Source organism: Ptychodera flava, chromosome 5 (assembly GCF_041260155.1).
Source record: "Ptychodera flava strain L36383 chromosome 5, AS_Pfla_20210202, whole genome shotgun sequence".
In the NCBI taxonomy this organism is placed as follows: Eukaryota; Metazoa; Hemichordata; class Enteropneusta; family Ptychoderidae; genus Ptychodera; species Ptychodera flava.
Window position 1 is genome coordinate 28,295,101 of NC_091932.1, and position 21,190 is coordinate 28,316,290.

General features: G+C 40.8%; 1 protein-coding gene across 2 annotated transcripts in view; it reads left to right on the plus strand.

Moving 5' to 3' along the window:
- The first annotated feature begins 10,617 nt into the window (after nucleotides 1-10,617).
- LOC139133438 (5'-AMP-activated protein kinase catalytic subunit alpha-1-like) overlaps nucleotides 10,618-21,190 on the plus strand; it is an 89,784-nt gene continuing 79,211 nt past the window's right edge. The window contains exon 1 of one of the 2 annotated variants that reach the window (XM_070700033.1): nucleotides 10,618-11,287. In XM_070700033.1, the coding sequence (XP_070556134.1) occupies nucleotides 11,180-11,287 (108 nt within the window). In that variant the 5' untranslated portion in view covers nucleotides 10,618-11,179. The remainder of the gene's footprint in view (nucleotides 11,288-21,190) is intronic. The other variant, XM_070700032.1, reaches the window with a different exon arrangement.

Here is a 21,190-nt window from a genome sequence, read left to right on the forward strand (position 1 = left end):
ACTGGACTGTAGATTCAATTAACACCTTCCTGATAAAGAGGAGTTCAATTATTGAAGGTCTAGTGAACTAATATATACTTGGTACTTGAGAAATAGTTCCACAGATTGTAATTTGTACCACAGCCTTTGACGTTCTGCGCGACAAGAGAAACCGCCATATCGCAAAAGTTGGCGAATGATGAAATCGCACGTGATTATGTGGCGCTGAAAGGCCCGCTCCAGAACTGACAGACACCGTGTTCCTGATAGTTGACACAGCTCTGTCGCATTAAACTTTCACACACAAAGAGTGACTCACGACAAACGACAAATGCCTCCCTACCAGACAAATTTATTTGTCAACCGCCATTAGTCAAATTCATATTAGATACAATTACTATCTTCAGTATTGTAACAAGGTGTGTTGGTTTTCTGTCATTTATTGTGGCTCTAAAGTTTAAATATTTCCACTTGGTAAACACCACGGGGATTTGACAAACACACGTCAATGATTGTGAAGTTAACTTAACGCAACCTAAATGCAAGGCAATCGAATATAAATTTGTTTGTTTTTCCCGCGAACTTGACACGTCGACTATGTCTAAATACGCTGTTTGTAGACTCATTGGTAAACGATCTGAAGACGTTTAAAAAGTAGGTGTTTGTTGAAGTGCGTGGGCTTATACCGACAAAATATTAAGAACGTTTCTTCCGAATAGTTTAGTTGCTTGCGGTGGAAGGAGTATAATACGATGAGTTGGCGACTTCTCACGCCGACGGTGGTCGTTGCAAATCCCGATAATCCACCTTGGTGCTCAATGGTGCACGGCATTGCCGTCTGTACGAAGTCCGGTACACCGAAAGGTCAGGGAATTGTGTGGAAGAAAACAATGGCGAATTGTCATGCGTTGTTCGAAATTAGCAATGTCTGCCAGCCAACGGGTGACGTCAGCGGCGGCAGCCGGTCAACTGCGACCAGATGCAGAATGTGTGCATTCATGCCGCACAGGTGGGAAAAGAACACCGTGTCCGGTCACTTCACCTTTGACCCGTAAAGAAAGTCATCGACGTGCCGAAACCTTTGAAGGCGGCCGGTAAAACCCCTTTTCGCTCTGTCGCCGCTTTCATTGGAAGACTGTTCCAACAAAATTATCTAATATGTTGATTATTTAGTGAAGGGGGTGAGAAATAATGTCAACAGTGTTTGTTTACTAATATTTGAACATTGTTTCAATCAAATACTGTAAAACCTGCGCCACGTGAATCTGAGGTGGCGCCCTTCAAGGTAGGAAGTCAATTGTCTTCAATCTCTGGTATAGAGTATTCCAAGTCGTTTGTAACATCGCTGTCCACCGTCAAAACCGAATCCCCCACGTCCTGCGCTCACCTTGCGGGCTTCCAGTCAAAACACGAGGCAAAACTTAACTGCCATACGATCCCTATGAACGACAACAGTTTCCATTTCATCATAATTAGCGCCATTCCCAGCTCCAGGTGGGTTGAACTTTCCGGATAATTAGACTTTTTTTTGGTTGTTTATCTTTTTCGCGGGAGACTCGGAGGCCAGGGGGAATATTATTACACCGGGCACTGACCGGAAGCTGGGGCTGTGTCAGACGGAACGCGCCATTGCTTCTCTATGACTGGTTCAGTTGTGAATGGTGAACATCCCTGCTTGAGTTTTCGAGTATCCTGCAGCCGGGACACCAACCTTGATTAATGGGTCCTGCAGGTTTGTCATGTCTGAATCGAAAATTCTGTTCAGCGCTCTCACTAAGTGCCGAGTTAGTCCCGCAAGAGTTATTACCCCTTGTGGTTTTTTTAACGGGATCACTTGTAACATCAATTTGTCAGGAAGTGACGACTGTTATCTTAACCACATTCCAATAATCGATGGTTTGGTTGGTGATATGTTTGGTTTGTCTACAAGCGAAATTTTCTCTTTGCAACGAAATTCAGCAAAAAATCTCCCAAACTTTATTAGTATTCCTTCTCTCCCTCTGGTCATCATCATCATCATCACCACCACCGCCGCCACCACCACCATCATCATCATCATCACCACCACCACCATCATCATCATCATCATCATCATCATCATCATCATCATCATCATCATCATCATCATCATCGTGATCATCATCATCATCATCATCATCATCATCATCATCATCATCATCATCAACATCACCATCACCATCATCATCATCATCATCATCATCATCATCACAATCATCACCACCAACATCATTATCATAACCACCACTATCATCACCATCACCACCAATATCATCATCATCATCATCATCATCATCATCAACATCATCATCATCATCATCATCATCATCATCATCGTCATCATCATCATCATCATCATCATCATCATCATCGTCGTCGTCGTCGTCGTCGTTAGTGATCATCATCATCATCATCATCATCATTCTCATCCTCATTCATAATCATTAACACCACCACCACTACAATCATCACTGAGATCATCACAATAAATATCACGTCGATCATTATCATTATCATCACCAAAAAGTTATTATCATCTCAGTAATCGATAACATCATCAACTAAATGGACAGCATCTCTTATCATCAGTGATTACACACCCCGGAAAGAGCCATAATAAAGTGTCCGGTCAAACGTCAAAGTCACGGGGGAAGTTATCTAAACTTGTCGGTTGACTTCAACGTAAATTTAAACCGCCGTATAACTTTACGCATCTGTCCTTTTAATGAATATTTGCCTCAAAGTCAAACCTATGTCAAGGCAGCTCTATGCAGCGCACGTACTTTTTTCTCTGTAGAGGAAGCAGGTGCGAGGCACAAATTCCGCAAAATACTAGTGATACAAAGATTTCTGGTTTCGATGATGGGATACTCCCCTATCTCTGAAATGCCGTTATTCTTTCAAAAGTTAAAAAGTCTAGTCCAAAAAAATCCCGGTGCTAAATAATACGAACCAGATAAACATACCAACAGCTGGCTCAAAGCCCCGGTCAGCAAAAAGCGAGCTGAGGCTTGACCTGAAGCTGTCGGAGTGCCCTCGCTAATTTTATCCTCCAGTCAGCCGGCTGGCTCACAGCCTGCCCGCATGGCCGCTGTTCGTTACACCGGATGCAAATATCCAAAAATTTTAAACCCCAGAGCTGGATCGAATTTTATAGATTGCTCGCCTCATCTACAGTACAGACTTTGATCAGTGTTTGATTTTAAGTAGTCTTACCCCGCGGTCTTTCATCGCAGCCAACAGTCGGCAATTACGCCGAAAACCGGCTCGGGTTTCTGTCTGTCGGTGTACCCGTTTAGGGTGATCATGCGAGTCGCGCATGAGACATATATTGACATTATACTTGAAAACCGCGATCTTTATCGGGCTCTGTCCTTGGGCGGCGGCTTGCTGTAAAGCGACTTTCTCTACATCCAAAGCGCGCTTAAGCGATGATGACAAAAAGACATACACCGTGTTCAAAAAGATACCTCATTGCTTCGGGATCTTTATTGAAACAAACTGTCTCCTATGAACACATCTTGCACTTCCCTGGGACGGTTTTTTTCTGGACACGTCATTGCGGTTAAAGAAAAACAGAATTCAGATTCCGTGTCCTTGAAGTCCCATCAGGGAACGTTTTCTTAACCCACCGTAGCACGAATAACAGTCATCACAACTACGTGCCAAAGCAGAAACACCGATCTCCGCGAGCAACCTCGAAGGACGCGCTGTTACGGCGACCTTGTGGTGACCCCAAAACGTAAAATATGTCATCAGTGAATCCCCAGAAACCTGCAATGTGCGCGGGGAGGGGCAGGGTCCCTTCGGAGGGACCATGATACAGACGATACATGGGCGCGTGTTTATAACTTAATTAAAGTCGCGCTCATCTTTCGTTTTCAGGGTAGCATTACAGTTAGGTTTGTAGAAGACGAGTTTGCGGCATCGTGAAGTTGAGGGCAGAGTGTTAAGCATAAAGATATATGTTGCTTGGAGAGGTTTTCACATTTTTGGCGGGCTCAATTTGCCAGCACATTCGCAAAAACTTAACAGCTCCCGCCTCCGACGTTTTCACAGAGAGTATCTTGAAAAATGCTCTTGTGAAAAGGGAAAGAATAAGGGGCGGGAATTGTGTTTTATCACTCATATTTTGAAATTCTCGTACGCTCCTCTCTGCCAAGCATCAAGTTTGAATCATTCTGTGTAACGCGTCTCGAATCCATGGATTTTTTTTTTTTGGCACGAAGACCTTACTTTTTATGCGTTCGACTTAAAATAAGACGACAACTGTCATTTTGTGCTGTTTTTGTCATTTTTATGTACTGGAAAACCTTTAATAAGTTTAAGTGTTTGATATATGGCTTCTCAGAAACTGATTTATTGGACATTTCATAACAGCGACATTTTGGTCTAGTGACAAAGATGGCTACCCGAAGGTTGCCCAGGTGTACCACCTGGTGTATTATTTTCTCATAAGTGTAAAAAAACAACAGCAACAACAGCAATAACAACAATAACAAGAACGAAAAAAACGAATGAGCTAGAATTTGCACCGCCCCAAAACGACAGATATTACGTATTGATTGAACTAAAAGCATGGATAAATGTAATTTATCCTTTGAATCGGACAAAATCCGCCAGTCCTACCAACTTAAATAAGCTTGCAGAAATAGCTGTATTGACTGGATAAGTTATTCGAAAAATAATGACATCAGCATTTTTACTTAAACATGTGGCCTTTTTATCATTAAAGATCTAGTCACGTGGCAGGTAGGTATAATATGCACTGTTGAAATAATGTCCCGTATAGACAACAAATTATATATTTAAGCTTATTATCTTAACGAGCCAGGAGCTGCAATTTTGGATGGTGAAATTTTCGCTGTAATTGCTGTTTTGTGTATTAATTGCAAGTTCATATTGAAACGCCAATCATTTAGCTCGTCAACACAGCGTCTCTATCTGTAAAATGCAGTTATTGTTTACATTTGAATTCTTGTCCGGACCAGAGTTCACTTGTCAACAACGACAATGCAGTCTACACATGCACAGGCGGATTTGATAAACTCAACTCTATTTATGTCAACATGCTTTGGGACTAGAACAAGAAATTGAAGTCGACTTTAATTAACCCTTTCACCCCCAGTTCCCTGTATACAGGTCCAACTTTACCATAGAAAACAATGGATTTGGAACAAACCATGGTGGTGAAAGGGTTAAAACAGAAATAATGAAAAAAAATCATAACAAGTTAAAGCTATACTGACCCTTTGATAATTATATTTTATCCGATGTCTTCATGTTAGGTTGGAGAAAGAGTTTTGCCGACTTGACTTCGCATCTTTAATCGGTATCTTTTAAGCATTCCAGGAACCAAAGTAGTGGACTTATCTCATCAAAACTCAAAGCATCTGTAGTTTTAATGTTGCATCAAATTAAAAACATAAAAAGTCTAGCATCTGGAGGATTTGAAATGTATCAGCAAGCACAAACGGTGATAGCATTATTCAGACCTACCACTCTATACTCGTGGGTTATGCATAACGTTAATCCATTGAACTTGTAATTTGTAAAATTGTCATTTCTTGGAGCTTTCAGTATTGACCAAGGAAAGGACGTAGTCATTAATCTATGAAACCATACCTGATTTCAGAATATGAAATCAATGGTATGTCTTTCCTTCAAAACCTGTGGCAGAAAAAGTATCATCTCTGCAGATTTATATATTGTGTAAAATACTGTTTTGTATGTTTTATTACTTTGTCCGTGACCCATTGTATCTTAAGATATTAAACGGATGATTGTAGAGGAACAATCTAAAATCTGCATGAAAAGGAAATGAAAAGCTTCAATCATAGCTTCTCGATTCGAAATCCCATGATGAACTACAAAAGAAAAGTTACGCCTTTCTATTCAGGACAATTTATTTCTAAAAAGAATTCTGCGAGAACAAGTTTATAATAATTTTCTTATCATTGCATTCACTTCTTACTGATACATTGCAAATGCAAAGTAATTAGTGATACCTGCAGACGACAGGTAGACACACAGACGGGCAAGTTAGGCCTCCACTGATGAAAAAAAAACCTGTCTCAGCTTCCGGTGTCGAATTGCCGGAAGGAATGGATCACAATTACCGATCAGAGACCGTCTCGCCACTGTTTCCTGCCGATCTCCACCACACAATGCATTTTTTAAATCACAAGTACATTTTGTTACCCATTTTTGCTGAAATTATTTTCTATGAACAACACTTTTAAACCCCCCCCCCCCAAAAAAAAAATATCACCAAAAGAAGCGCCAAAATCTGAATTGGAAATACCGGTCAGTTTCTGACTTACACTTTCAATTCAGCATAGCAATAAGACATGTGTCAGCTCAGATATAGTTGAATCTTTCAAGATATTCTTCAGGCAATGACTATTGAGATAATGATTGCCACGATTTCTTAAAGTGGAGCAAATATCTCACCGAAGAATGTTATCAAGCGTCTTCAAGTAGTCAACTTGTATTTTATATATTTTATCGTCCATGTTTGTGGCCTATCCATCTGTTTATTTGACAATTCGATGGTCATCTGTCTGTTTATTCGTGTCTGTAGGTCACAGGCGACGAGATTAAATACCATCGCGTTAAGATGTCGAGGGGTCTGTCACACCATCTGTCGACACATCTGTTCCATTATATGTGTATTTGTGTTGCACATACAATTTCATACAATTTGTTATGTACCTGCTCACCGGACTGTGCAGCATTGTTTGACTTCTTGGCGTCGAGTGTGAAGAAAACACCCTTACAAATTTAAAAGTATGACAAACTTTCGCTGTTTCATCAATTTCTGTCCCCAACGGCAGAAATACGGGTCTCTACTCTCCGTGATAATATCTGTCAATCTTTGTATGGTGCGTTAACAGTTTTTGAGTGAATTTAACATGTATCGCGATTGTCTGTCTGTGTGTCTGCCTGTCGTCTGCAGGTAAATTTGTGTATTTATTTGTGTACATACTGAAATGAACAGCTCTTGGGTGTTATAACGGGTCATTATTTACCATTTACCGTCCATAATCTCAAGTATGGTACAGCAACGTACTTCTAGGTTGTTGCTATAAACCAATAAATTCCACTAGAGATAATTGAGTATGTCACTAACTTAAAAGAATTATCAGTTTTCCTGATGTACTTAAACTCGTAAATCCTGTTTTTGTGGATAAATATTTTTCTTAAAACCGGTCCTGCTGTTTTTCAGAGGGCGATCTTATCAACAACGTTAAGATACGACATGTCGTTTATAAAGATCCGCCGTGTCATTCAGGTTCAGGACGTAGCCACAGTTGTTGCGTACGCCATGACGTCACGACATCTCGTTATTGACGACTGTGTTTTGACACTGGGCCACCTAATGGATGACATCACCATAAATTGCGGACTGTGAGGTCGACACTGCGATTCAGGATCTAGGGGCACATAATTTGTAACATTGACCCACGACACAAGTTTCTATTTTGGTCTATCTGCTTCTTTGAAGGGACTTTAGTTTCATACATACTATTTCAGCTTCCGTGTTCCCGCCTTACATCTGCCGTCTGCTACCGTCTCTTCGATGCAAATACGGCTTTCTACTCAAGGGGAGTCAACTTTTCCCGCTTAAAATTTTATCACAAATTGTGACGAGAAAATAAAACTTGACGATTCATTCTTTCAATATTACAGAAAATGGAAAATGGCACAAGTTATGCAAACTACAAGACGTTTTGCAAACGTTTCGTTTCCCTCTGCCCTCATCCGGGGCAGGTTACGGCCTTGTCACCGGGTGCCGCTGAAACTTACTGAGCACAACGTGCCTTTCAAAAGATGGTCAAAGAGCATTTTAATTCGGATACATGTAGGCCCTATGGCTTACACATGACATACCTTCGTTACCGAAGGTTGACCACCCATAACACCTGGTGCACCTGGATTTGACGATGAAGACAGAAAAAATATAATCTCGAAATTGGTTATGTTTGGTTAATTGGTAAAGACACAATGCTCTTTGGCAAAGTCAAATCGACACCCAACCGCCTCAAAACCACCCCCTTATAAACACAGAAAGAGGGTTAGCTCAGCTCATGTGTAAGGAATGTGGCGCATGCACACGCGAACTATACAAAGCTTGAGTGGACATTTTCAATCAATTCCCCGTCAAGTTTAGGTTCGAAAATTGTGTAAGTGATTCTGTTTACGTGGCATTTGTTGGCGGAGTAGCAAGGCTGGAAAGTGATGTTCTCATTTTTCCGTACCTCTAAGAAAGAGAAATTAAAAAAATTTTCAAAATTTTCTCCGTGTAGAATTTGTTTATATACAGGAAAATGTCTTGAGTCGACAATTTCAAAATAGGTCGAATTTCAGGAAACATGTTTCATTGGCGTAACACAAAGCAAAGCTCTGTCATGTGTTCACCTTTGTAGTTCAAATGTTAAGGATTTTAAAAAGTTAGCAGATATTTTCTGAGAAAACGGCAAAGTTTTCTTGTTGCAAGTGTACTCGTTGAATGCATGAGGCCTTCGCCGTCTTCATATCTCAAACGCGGTATTTTGTTGACTGTTGTTTGGTAAAATATAAACTGCCTCGTGACCTTTAACCTACAATTATCTAGCAACGAAGACATGCTGCCGTAAAATGTCATAATTCAAGCCATGTTGACTCGTTTGTTTCGCCCTTTTAATGCCACCGATTCAAAATTTTGCCATTCTAATTTATTTATGTACCTTCTAATGGACTGCACTGCGGCTTAAAGTGCGCGTTTGTTTTATGACAAACTCGACCGAACAACATTGGTGTCGAGCGTTCGCGTGGGCACGTTACGAGAATAAACGAGACTTGAATCAGACCGGGGCAACCGGTGTACCGAGCGGTATTTGTCGGTCAGCGCACTGAAATGATGAAATAGGCGACAAACGGTAGCTATGGTGACTAGGGTGTGCAAACAAACAATCTTGTCAGGGTTATCAACATAAAAAGAAATCCAATGTATTAATCAAAACACCCACACAACCGTTTGTGATCGTCAGTTAGCCGGCAGTTTTTATTTTCAGTGAAGAAAAATTCGCCCAGAATCGTTTATACACTTCAAATCGAATTTTCATCAAATCCAGACCTACGCCACAAAACACGAGAAAGGAAACCACTGCGCATGCGCAATGTCGTCATACTTCTTATCGGATTCCTTTCTGCTATCATATATATCTCTATTTTCGAAGAGCACAAGCAATGCCCAGGTCATTTCATTATGAATTTCTTTGACCGCTCTTCACCGTTTTTTTGAATGCTAGAGAAAGTCAACGATGATAAAACGTAAGTAGCTGATCTGTCTTCTCAGGAATGTCTCATGATGTCAAAGCTGATTACGCCAGAAAGTAGCGGCTGCCCGCGCAGACGTCACGGCAGGGTCAGGCCACACTTGTGAGGTGACGGGCGCTATCGGCATACAGCTATAGATAACGCCCATAGACTATGCCGCGGGATCTTTAAATAGAACGGCATTTGACATACACTAGGAATGCTTGATAGTCGCTCCGACGACTTCTGGTGGTTGTCCAAGATATACCACACAAGCAATTATCTGCTTCATAGCAGGCGCGCATTTGCTCTTTGGAAGTTTATAGGCACCAGTGACGTCACCACATGGTGTTTTGCTGTCATCCACCCGTGCACGAACAGTCTGTTCAATCTAAATAAAAGCTCGTAAGCTCTGGCATTGATGTTATAACAGGTCAAAATATTCACATTTGCGCGATCGAAGATTCAATTAAAATCATATTATAAAATTGACAGAGTGAAAGAGTTCAACACCAAGTTGAAATCTCGAGAAAGGAATACATATTTTATTGTGGCTGAAATTAATGTTGTCGTTGGTATATATAACAGCATTCTGTTCTGAGTTATGGACAAATATGTATATTCGAGGTCAAAGGTCACGTGACATTTAATGACCATATTGCTTCTTTAATCTTACCACCGTTTTCCATTCTATCCTTTCTTTAGATAAAATCAATGTGTTGTCGTTCCAAACATAGTTTTACTATCTTAAGTTCTTTGTTATCAGGCATTTTCAACAGTTTACGTTTGATTGCTTCGAAAAATAAAAAAAAAATAAAAATAAAAAAAAAGGAAGAAAAAAAGAAAGCGAGATTTGAAATCTAATGTTTCTTTCAACTTACATTGTTATGCGATACATTTTTTGTGATACTGATAGTACCATGCGGTGTATGGAGTGATTAAACATGCATATTATCACCGACTAGCGACTGTGGACAAAACACGCTTGTAACATTTGCAATGAAGACATTTCCAACCAGAGAAGATGAACCCCATTCGCCATATCGGTTTCGCTTTTTCAGCAGATCTCTTGAAACACAAGTAAACATTTGGCCAACGGAGGTTAAATCGACAGGGACAGGCCCGGGACAGGTTGAAATCTGTCACGTGCATCACCGAACGCAATTCGGGCGCTTCGAAAATCCTCGTAGAAAACACGTTCGAGAAAAACTGTTTTTCGTTCTCGAACCCGTGCGTGTTGGCATTGGTGTCGGTCGCTCCTGGCGACGACGCATGTCGACCAATGTTCGGCGACGATGCAGGTCACGTGATTGCCGTTCTAATCCCATTCCGTCATTGGCAAGTGCATGCATGCAAGTGCTATTGAGAGGACATTACGCGCAACAAATTGCAAAAAAAAGTCACCATTGTTTTGAATTGTGTACATCTGAATGGGGCTGTATCAATGGTCACTGTCAAGTTTTCACAACTTCAATTCTCGCGCCGGCAGAAGTAACTCATCGCCTCGGGCTGAACTACGAAGAGTTGAAGAACGGGAGTGAGTCTACAGTGATTTTTATTTTCAAACTCAAATAACCGTGCACCGTTGTGTACATATATGTGATTGGTAGTCTGTGGTGTGACCAGACATTCCGACCGCAGCATCATCCAACGAGGTTAACCGTCTGACGTCGGTACGGGACTAGAGCGGACGTACCCAGCAACGGCAGGCCGGTCCCCCCTGTGCAACCAGCGCGACAGCCGCACACGGCGGGTGTTTGGAAGGGTGACTGAATGTGACACAAGCAGGACCCGGACGGGCGATCGTCGGTCCGACCATCGGAGACGACCGAAACCCAAATTTAAGTACACTGGAAGTTGACATGAGCGCTGCTCGCAAAGAATGGGTCGGCTACAGTATATAGGTCGATACATCATCGACGGGAGGCCGCTTGGTAAGGGAAATTTTGCAACGGTGGAGCTCGCTACACACAGTATTACACGCTCTAAGGTTTGTACCCCGCATTGTTTGTTTTGTCCATTTTCAAAACCTTCTCAACATAACAGTTACACAACAACGAGCGCACCTCACTTCGTTTAAATGTTGAAAATGTTACGCCCCTTCGAGCAGGCGACGAGCACTGAGACAAAAACCCGATACTTTTTAATGTTCAGTTTACGACGAGCCTGCTAGATCTGTCGAGATCAAAAAATCTGTACCCGGTTGTAAGGCCTTTGGTTTGTTGTCCCCGTCTTTTATGACGCTATCTGTGCTATTTAGAAACAATGGTGGACTATTAATTCAAATAGGTAATTTTATGTAACGTTTACAATCTCAACTGGATCTGCACCAGCCCACATTTGGCCCACGTTGTTAAGTGACACACATTCCCGTGTGATAGTATTTCGCTGCTCGCCGGGTCACAGGGCTATAGGCTTTCATCCTGATTTGACAACAATTTTTTGGTGTTTTGCCGTTTGTTCAGCTACCTGACGACCGTCCGTCAGTGCCCCGGCGTGAACCGCGAATTCAGAAAATATGGCGGGGACAAGTGCGATCAAATAGTTCGACGAGATTACGATGCAGTGTTTTACAATCTCTGCAATTTACTTTAAAATGTCGACGATATCCCACTCGAGATCTGGTCGATGGCCATGATCTCTGACTTATGATCGATCCGGCTTTTACGGTGCGAGCATTTCAGCACAATCGACAAAGATATCGATAGAACAACAAAGTGCGTTCTAACATGGTCCTAACTTTATGTTATTCCAATTTGAGAACAATTTGCGTACTTCTGTCCACGCGAAAGCGTTCTGTTACAGGCACTTTGGCGCTTCCAAAAGGAGCGGGCTATTTTGGGGCCGACAAAAAATAGCCAACAAAGTGATCTTTTGTGCGAAGAAAATGGAGTAAATGAGACTCTAAGAAAAGCGAAAGGGAAGACTAACACTGGTGGGGAAAACGACACTTAATGTGTTTTTCGAAGATCCATTTGCGAGGTACACACTGCCTCGAGAAACAACACCAGCGTGACCCCGGACTGTGTCCAACGTAACAACCTTATCGCAATCAACTTTGGTGAATCCGTAGAAATCCTTCGCGTTTTCTTCGTTGTTTTGAAACTACGAGAGCTGAAAGATCAAAAATAATAGTCTTCACCCATTTTGTCGTGCCAAACATGACAAAGCAAAGCAAGGGGCAACCAAAACAGAGTCATTAAAGCCATTCTTTTTGAAGTTTATCAGCGATCTTGCATGCTTAGCGTGCTCTTTTGGAATTTTGTAATTGCGCATCGCTGAGAGACCGGGCTCCGCATGCCGATGGAAACATTCGCCGATTCCGAGTTGATGAATTTTGCGTTTATTAAAAATGCACGACGGATTTCCTTCTGTGCAGTGACTTCGAGACACCTGCTCTCGGTAGGGGTTGCCAAGCAACGCGGCGCTGTCCGAGGGAATGCGCGACAGGTATATATGCTGTGTTGTAAAACGGGTGTATGCGTACAAAAGGTGGCACATAAAAGGGACGTTGCCAGCAAAACTTTCATATGATTTTTTTTCCGGTGATATCTTCTATTTTGTGCGTTCTGTAACAGCATTAATCTGTCATCATAACCGATACAAAGTCAAGACAAACACGATTCTTGAAACACTCTATAGACGGGAGCTTTTGTCATATAGTTGTCCACCGTGCTTATCGCTAACTCGGGTTTTCACGTCAAACATGTGAGCTTTGTTTCAAACAACTCGACAACATGGTGGTACCTTGTCGTTTTTGGAATTTTGTGTGGTAAAAAAAACAAAGTCAAGGTTGCCCCGGGCTTGGATTCTCTATGTATGCACTGCTCTTGTACATGTCAAGTTCACAATGATAGAACCTGTCAGGTTGACTTTCAACATCGATATTATGTCGCTCGGGCGTTATTCATTCAGACGGTATACTATACTTTTAACAAGAATGCAGGGACCACCATATTTTTATCATATTAAGCATTAGAAAAATTAAGTTCGTAAGCCGCTGTTTTTTTCATAGCGATAAGACAACCCATGATAGACATTTGTCCACACTTAAAAGTTAATTTGCTTCGCTTGGCCACTCAGAATGACACTGTATACTATTCAAAGCTGACAAATAAACAATGTAAATTTAGCTGTTACAACAACAACGTTAACAACAACAACCAGTACTGTAACTATATAAGCATTGTTTGATATTTATAATCTGAGATGATCCCGTAACCGTGACAAAAACCGTATAACGATATTATTTGATTCGAAAGTCCCAAGAGGGGTTACCTTACATTGCAATGACGGAGCAATTTGGAATCGAATTCCCTCCCGGATCTAGGTAGTCAAATGAAATCATTGAAAATTGCGATATAAATTGCAGTTGACCACATCCACGGTGTTGTTTGATTTCTGTATGCCCCTGCCACATGAAATGAACATGCCATCCACTGATAACAACAGACACGCCGAGAATATACTGAAATAAATTGAAGTTGAAATTTAAATGAAGGATTTTTCTTATATGCGAATCAACCTTGTAGTTTTTGAGATAAAATTGATCCCTACGAAAGTGCGAGCCGTTGTTCGGTTTCGATGTTGACTGCTGGGCGATTTTCACTTCAACGGATCCAGCTGCGTCTAACGCTCTCTACATTAATAATACTTGTCAGTTTCACTTTTCCGGTGTCGATGTCAAAAAGTCCTTTGAGTACGATTAATTAAGTGAGAGTATTTTACTCTGCGAAGTGTTTTTGAGCTATGTCTCGTCCAATCTGAGTCAACGACAAAATGGAAGCCAGGGCAAACCATTATATATGTATGTAGGACCTGCGTATTTGGATACCTACTTATACTATATGCAAATTATATATATATATATATATATATATATATATATATATATATATATATATATATATATATATATATATATATATATATGATATACACATATATACGCCATATATGACATACACATATTATATATACACCATATATGACATACATATTATACATATTATATATATATAATATATATATATATATATATATATATATATATATATATATATATATATAAACTCCTTCCACAACAGAAGTGTTCAATATACAGAAGTACAGTACGTGTTCTTTCCATGCTCATTCTTGTAAGTTACATGTATGCGTTAATATATATCACAATTCCATTAACAGTCAATGACGATGTCGTCTTTCATAAATGGTCTCTTTGTAAAATATAACTTCTAGTATTCCTCCCCAAATAATGTCGAAATGCATCCAACTTGTCAATACAGCCTCTGTGCGTGTGGTGGCCGATGTTTGGAATGTTATTGTCTGGAAATGTATTTTAATCCGGACTAGCGTTCATTCGTCGACTGTCACATCGCGAATAGTATACAGTGCATTGTGTTGGTTGGACTCGTGCCATGTACAACTTGAAAACATAATTTTTAGCGGAAGATTGTGAAAAATTGATTCAATTATGGAACGAAACATGTCAGAAGTTGAATCGACTGTCCCCTAAAATGTCTTCATTTAACTGGAAATGTGCAATCGTATTTCTCGCCGACATGGAATGAATACAATTTTAGGGAAAAACATCTTATTATCACTGACTTTGGGACATGGTCTATCAAAATGCCCCTCCGTGGGTAATTGATAATCTAGCCAAAGATCAGTATGTGTTTTGTCTGTTTCCCAGTTTTTAATATGAAATGACAATCTGTCAAGGGCCATACATGTATCCGGTACAACAAAATGCTGCTATTAAATTAGACACCGATAAAAACGTCCACAAATGGACAAGGTTTGTAATTTTCATTATCGCATCATGACCTTACGTCCTGGCATTTTCCTTGATTTCAGTCTGGCTGTTCCATAACACATTGTACATTAGCCGACATCGAATTAATTTCTAGTGCTGTTTACTGGAAACAAACATTGATAAGTTTCTCAGAGCAACACGTTGAATTCAGAATATTACATACTGCACAGAATATTATAAATTAGGTCATGTAAGGTCACGGAAATTGGTTCATTTGATGACGATGCGTAGTTTCTTTCCTTGATCGGAATGTGAGAGTTTAGAGATATCAGTGTCATGGTACAAATGCTAGCAGTATATGAGCCTCCACTGCTTTTTATATTCCTATTTACGACCTCCGGAACGAGGTAACGGTAGCCAAGCCTCTACTAAGCCCGTTAACTCCTTCAGAGATGGTCATATAATTTATGCGGGAATTGTTCGCCGCACACCACGATGGTCATCGGGAAAGTACTGAAATGCAACGTTCTCAGTAAAGGCTACGACTGCGCATGTGCGACTTTCTTGTTACTCCAATGTATCAAAAAGATTTCGATTTGAACGATTTTTATTTGCTCTACGATTTATTTCTTCGACATTGTTTTGTTTTAAGCCGGACAAAATAGCTTCAAAATGTATATTTAATTTTATAACACTGGCACAGTTCGTTTGAACTTTGGGCCCTCCCGACAGAAAATTGTGCCACCCTTCTTCGTCTCATGGTGCCCATTAACCTGTCCACCCCCAATTCCCTGTAAACAAGTCCACAATCACTATTAATAAAATGGGTCTAGGCCAAACCATGGTGGTGAAAGGGTTAAAAGAAGGGGTGACAGCTGTGACTCTTTACCCCCTGTTTGTCATATTTGAACTTTTGACTTTTAACCCTTTCACTAGACTCTCCACAGTCGCTGTGCCTTGTTTTTAGACTCTCCACAGTCGTTGTGCCCTGTTTTGTGCGCGCCGCGATGGGCCTGCATTCGAAGGCTACGCTGCGCTAGCTGTGAGCACGCGCTGCCAGACACAGCGACTGTCGGTTCTTGCAAGGATATGAATATTCATAAGGGTAGTGACGTCAAAAGAAAAACCTATCTAACTGGGCGGAGAGAATATATACTAGTAGCTGGTAGACCTACATATGCGGTATGTTTTTATTTTTCATTTTTGATTTTATTTGGCTATGGTACTTGTCATTTTTTGTTTGATTAACGGATGCGTGGAGTTCTATAAAGTACCCGGATCAGGCAGAAATCCGACCGGTCGCTTGCAAGAACGTCCAGACCCTGGGATTCGCGTCGCGTCTCTGAAGGGCGTGCGCGTGTTCCAACAGGGAAGAACGCGAATCGCAGGGTCTCTGCCAGACTACCTTGTTTTGTGCGCGCCCACGATGGGACTGCATTCGAAGGCTACGCGCTGCCAGACACCGCGACTGTCGGTTTTTGCAAGTATATGAATATTCATTAGGGTTGTGACTTCAAAAGAAACACCTATCTAACTGGGCGGAGAGAATATATACTAGCAGCTAGTAAACCTCTATACGCGGTATGATTTTATTTTTCATTTTCAATTTTATTTGGCTATGGTACTTGTCATTTTTTATTTGATTTACGGATGTGTGGTGTTCTATAAAGTACCCGGATCAGGCAGAAATCCGACCGGTCGCTTGCAAGAACGTCCAGACCCTGGGATTCGCGTCGCGTCTCTGAAGGGCGCGCGCGTGTTCCAACAGCATGAACAGGGGAAGAACGCGAATCGCAGGGTCTCTGCCAGACTACCCTTTCACCAGCATTGGTTTAACCGAAACATATGTTATCATCGGTGAAAACCGACGTTTTTAGGCCTACAAGGGATGGAGTGAATAAGTCAAGTATTGCCATTCCTCCGGTCGAATGTATTTCTGTTATTGGTGCCAACTTTCGAAAGAAAGGGGTTGATTTCCAGTGTTCTCACGAGAAGTTACGATGAATATTAATGACCTTAATAACTTCTTTTTCAGTTTAACTGTAACAGTTGTTTCCACTTGTTCATAAGCCACGTTTTCACACATCCACATACCGTATGGCCAAGCTCGACACTCGGTATTTAAGCAATGCTTTTGGGGAGCGAGACCAAATTATTTAAGTCGATACACGTTACAAAAAATGAGAGTATGTCGAATTTAAGAGCCGTTCGGACTTTAATTCCATTGTATCATTGGTGGCCAAGAATTTCAAGAATTTCGGAAGGAAATTCTCCAGCTGATTGTCCAATGCGCTTTTCCGCATATACCGTGATTCGTTGTTAGTTTCACACATGATCAATCGTTTTCTGCGCGTACAACTGTTCGCTGTCCGATCGCACATGCTGTAAACTCGCCCTGCTTGTACACTTCAGCCGTAATGGAAGATTACCGAAGACGATCTTGCGTTTGTGTGCTGGAATTAGAAAGCCTGAGCAGTTGTTGGCTATTATGTTACAGCGTTGTCAATATCAGTGACGTCATTCCCAAGATTATTACTGATAATACAGCCGATTATCCCGTCTATGCAACGGGACTATTGTAGCTCTCGTTATTTTCTACATCTACAAATTCACTGGCATTGCCAAAAACTATAAAAGAATATCAGTAATGTACCCCATCCCGGCCCATAATAGACTCAATCATATTTTCTACTCCAAAATGTACTCGGATTCACCTCGTAGATTATGTCGTGACAAGTTTGCTTTCGTCCATTATTGGCCGGGAGGGAGTACATTATTGCATTATCGTTACTATTCGGTGCCATTTTACGTCCGTGTTTCGTAGTTTGTAGTCATTAAATTGAGTATTACTCGAAGACACAGGCAGCAAACAGAGAAATCAAATAATCATTACTAGATTCTGCTTAAATATCATTCATGGTTCCTTGAAGTCAAAAGATAATCGATGGATGTCCATGTCACTTTTCCAAGGCAAAATCCATCTCGGGGGACAGATTTTCTGATTGTCTAAATATTACATCTCTTTACCGGCTTGTGTTGACCTATTTTGTAACTGGTGGAGAACATTAGGTTTCAAACGCGTTGTGTTTCTTTTTAAATATCGAAATTGTCGTTCAGCGGCCATTTTGAATTTCAAATATGGTTAATTTGACTAGAGGTAATTTGTCAAATCCAGATATGCTATGATAGCCTCTTTTTCATGTAAAGTTGTAAACCAAAGTGGGCGCGAGAGCTTGAAAATGTAATCTTCGCGGCGTCTACTACTTTGAACGACAAGGAAAAACGTCATTTACAGTTAGGTTTTTGCACCGTAATTTAACCGCTAAAATGTATATAGTCTGATAATATTCCCCCAAGCGGCTTTCCCTCAAGCGGCGTGACACCGTCACGTGTATTAAGAGGAATGTTACTCAGTATGTGAGGTCGTTTCCATCGGGTCAAAGGTCGACAGCAACCGTCATGTCGTTCAGACATGCGCCGCAGCGATTTACATGCCCATCAGCGACAAAGTAAATACATTCTCACAGCTAACCAATATTTATAAATGTGTCTGTGTACACGCTGTATATCTGATAGAGATTCTGCGTCCTCTGGGAACATCTCCACCTGGCCTTTAGACAATCGGGAGACAACTAGTCTGCAATTACTCAGATGTATTGGTACGGGGATTAGTTGAGGTTGGGCGCCTCAGGCGAAAGGTTGACACGGCTTAGAAAGGACCCGGCTCTGAATAAGAATAGGCAGTTTTGCGTGTCGTCGACTAAAACCTAGTAAGCTATCACTTTGAAGATAGCTCCTTCTCTACGAAAATAAACCAAATATAAATGTAACATACAGTAAAATAAGATAACAACAAAACTAAAATAAAAGGAAAAAAGGAAATAAACGAAGGAAATAGATTCATTGTCGTATAGTATTGAACCCGCAATATTTCACTGATTGTAATGCCGTTTGGATGAGATTTTCTGTCAGTTCTTTTAAGTTCAATTTCGCCCAACTAGTCATCTTATCCTCTTGTTAGAAGTCAAAATAATTGACTGGGAGTTGTGGACACGTGTATTTATAGAAGAGTTTGTTTGTCCATGCATTCGTTCATCTGGTAAATAAGATAGGACCTGTAGCTATGACGTTTGATGGTTTTAACTTTTTTGTTTTGAATGTCAACTTGAGTTTCTTGTTCTACTCCCCAAACCATGCTGAGATACACAGTATTCAGCTTGTCAACACAACCCGTACATATGTAGACTACATTGTTGTTGTTGTTGGCAAGTGAATTCTGGTCCGGACTAGAATTCAAATGTCAACAATAACCGTGCACTTGACACATATACACGCTGTCTTGATAGCAAGCTTAATAAGTAGGTGTATAGCATGCTTCGGAAAGCCGCTATTGATGTACAAAGCAAAAATTGTGAAAAAAAATCAAAAGTTATAGCTAATGGCCCTTTAAAACGCCTCTGTGACTCACGAGTACGGCTTGTGTTTCTGATAGTCATGTTCATATTATATTGGCATCGCCTACTCGCAATCGTTGCCGGCGAATTCCACAACGACACAGCTAGTGCATTAGCAGTGCACACAAGAAGTACCACGATTTATTGTACTCGGAATTGGAATACACTGTTTTGCAAATAACCGGGGGCTTTTAGCTGGCGGAGTCAATATTTTGACTGACAAAATTTCGAATCTCAAATTCAGTCCCATAAAAAAGGAACAAGCTTTTACGGTTGGCCTGAGATGTCTAGCTGTGTCAATGAAACACGACATGCTTGATGAAATTGACAGATTCAAACTGAAACGCGAAGGAAATTAGACACGGCAGTTTGCTAGAATACGGTATTTAGTCACTTGCATGAATAGCACGGGTCGCCTATACGGACAAACTCCGGATTCTTGAGCGGATTTTTCCTGTCACGTCTAATCGCTTATTTCAAGAGTTTCTTTCTGTTGGGCTTTAATCCCCAAGACTGTCGTGTACATACATGAATGCATTTCCATATGAGCTGGTTTTATGTGTGTGTTCGCCCCGAGCATATAGACAGAACGCGAAGATGTTGAGTGCCGGGGCTGATTGGAAAACAGTCTCTCTTGTCGTCGGGGTGCAAAGGATTCCGGGGAATGCGAGATCCAAAGCACCAGAGGTTTACTTAATCTCAACCGTTAGCTTTAGTCTGTGGTTACGGCATATCTGTTTTTCTCTACAGCGGATTGTGAAAGTATGTGCCAGACAAAATATTTCTCGTGTGCCCGTCGATTTCTTTAGATTCCCGTGAAGTTGCGTGGACGCCGGTAACCCGATATCAGCGTATTGTACCCTGGTTGTAGGGCAACCCCATCACGACTCTCGTTGTGCTTCAGTCCTGCGTGACCGTTGCAGTCTCCTGTAGTCCAACCGACCTGGTTACCATGGTTACTCGCGTGATATGTATTCTCTACTCGCTGCTGCCCTTTCCTATGCTAGCAAGTATGCCTTTCGTTCAATTATCAATCAATCCATCCGCCTACCTGTCACTCAGCCATCCATCCAACCAACGATAAATCCAACCATCAATGTATGTATGTATGTATGTATGTATGTATGTATGTATGTATGTATGTATGTATGTATGTATGTATGTATGTATGTATGTATGTATGTATGTATGTATGTATGTATGTATGTATGTATGTATGTATGTATGTATGTATGTATGTATGTATGTATGTATGTATGTATGTATGTATGTATGTATGTATGTATGTATGTATGTATGTATGTATGTATGTGAGTCTATGTATGTATGTATGTATGTATGTATGTATGTATGTATGTATGTATGTATGTATGTATGTATGTATGTATGTATATGTAAGTGAGTCCATGCATGTATGTGAGTCTATGTATGTATGTATGTATGTATGTATGTATGTATGTATGTATGTATGTATGTATGTATGTATGTATGTATGTATGTATGTATGTATGTATGTATGTGAGTCTATGTATGTATGTATGTATGTATGTATGTATGTATGTATGTATGTATGTATGTATATGTAAGTGAGTCCATGCATGTATGTGAGTCTATGTATGTATGTATGTATGTATGTATGTATGTATGTATGTATGTATGTATGTATGTATGTATGTATGTATGT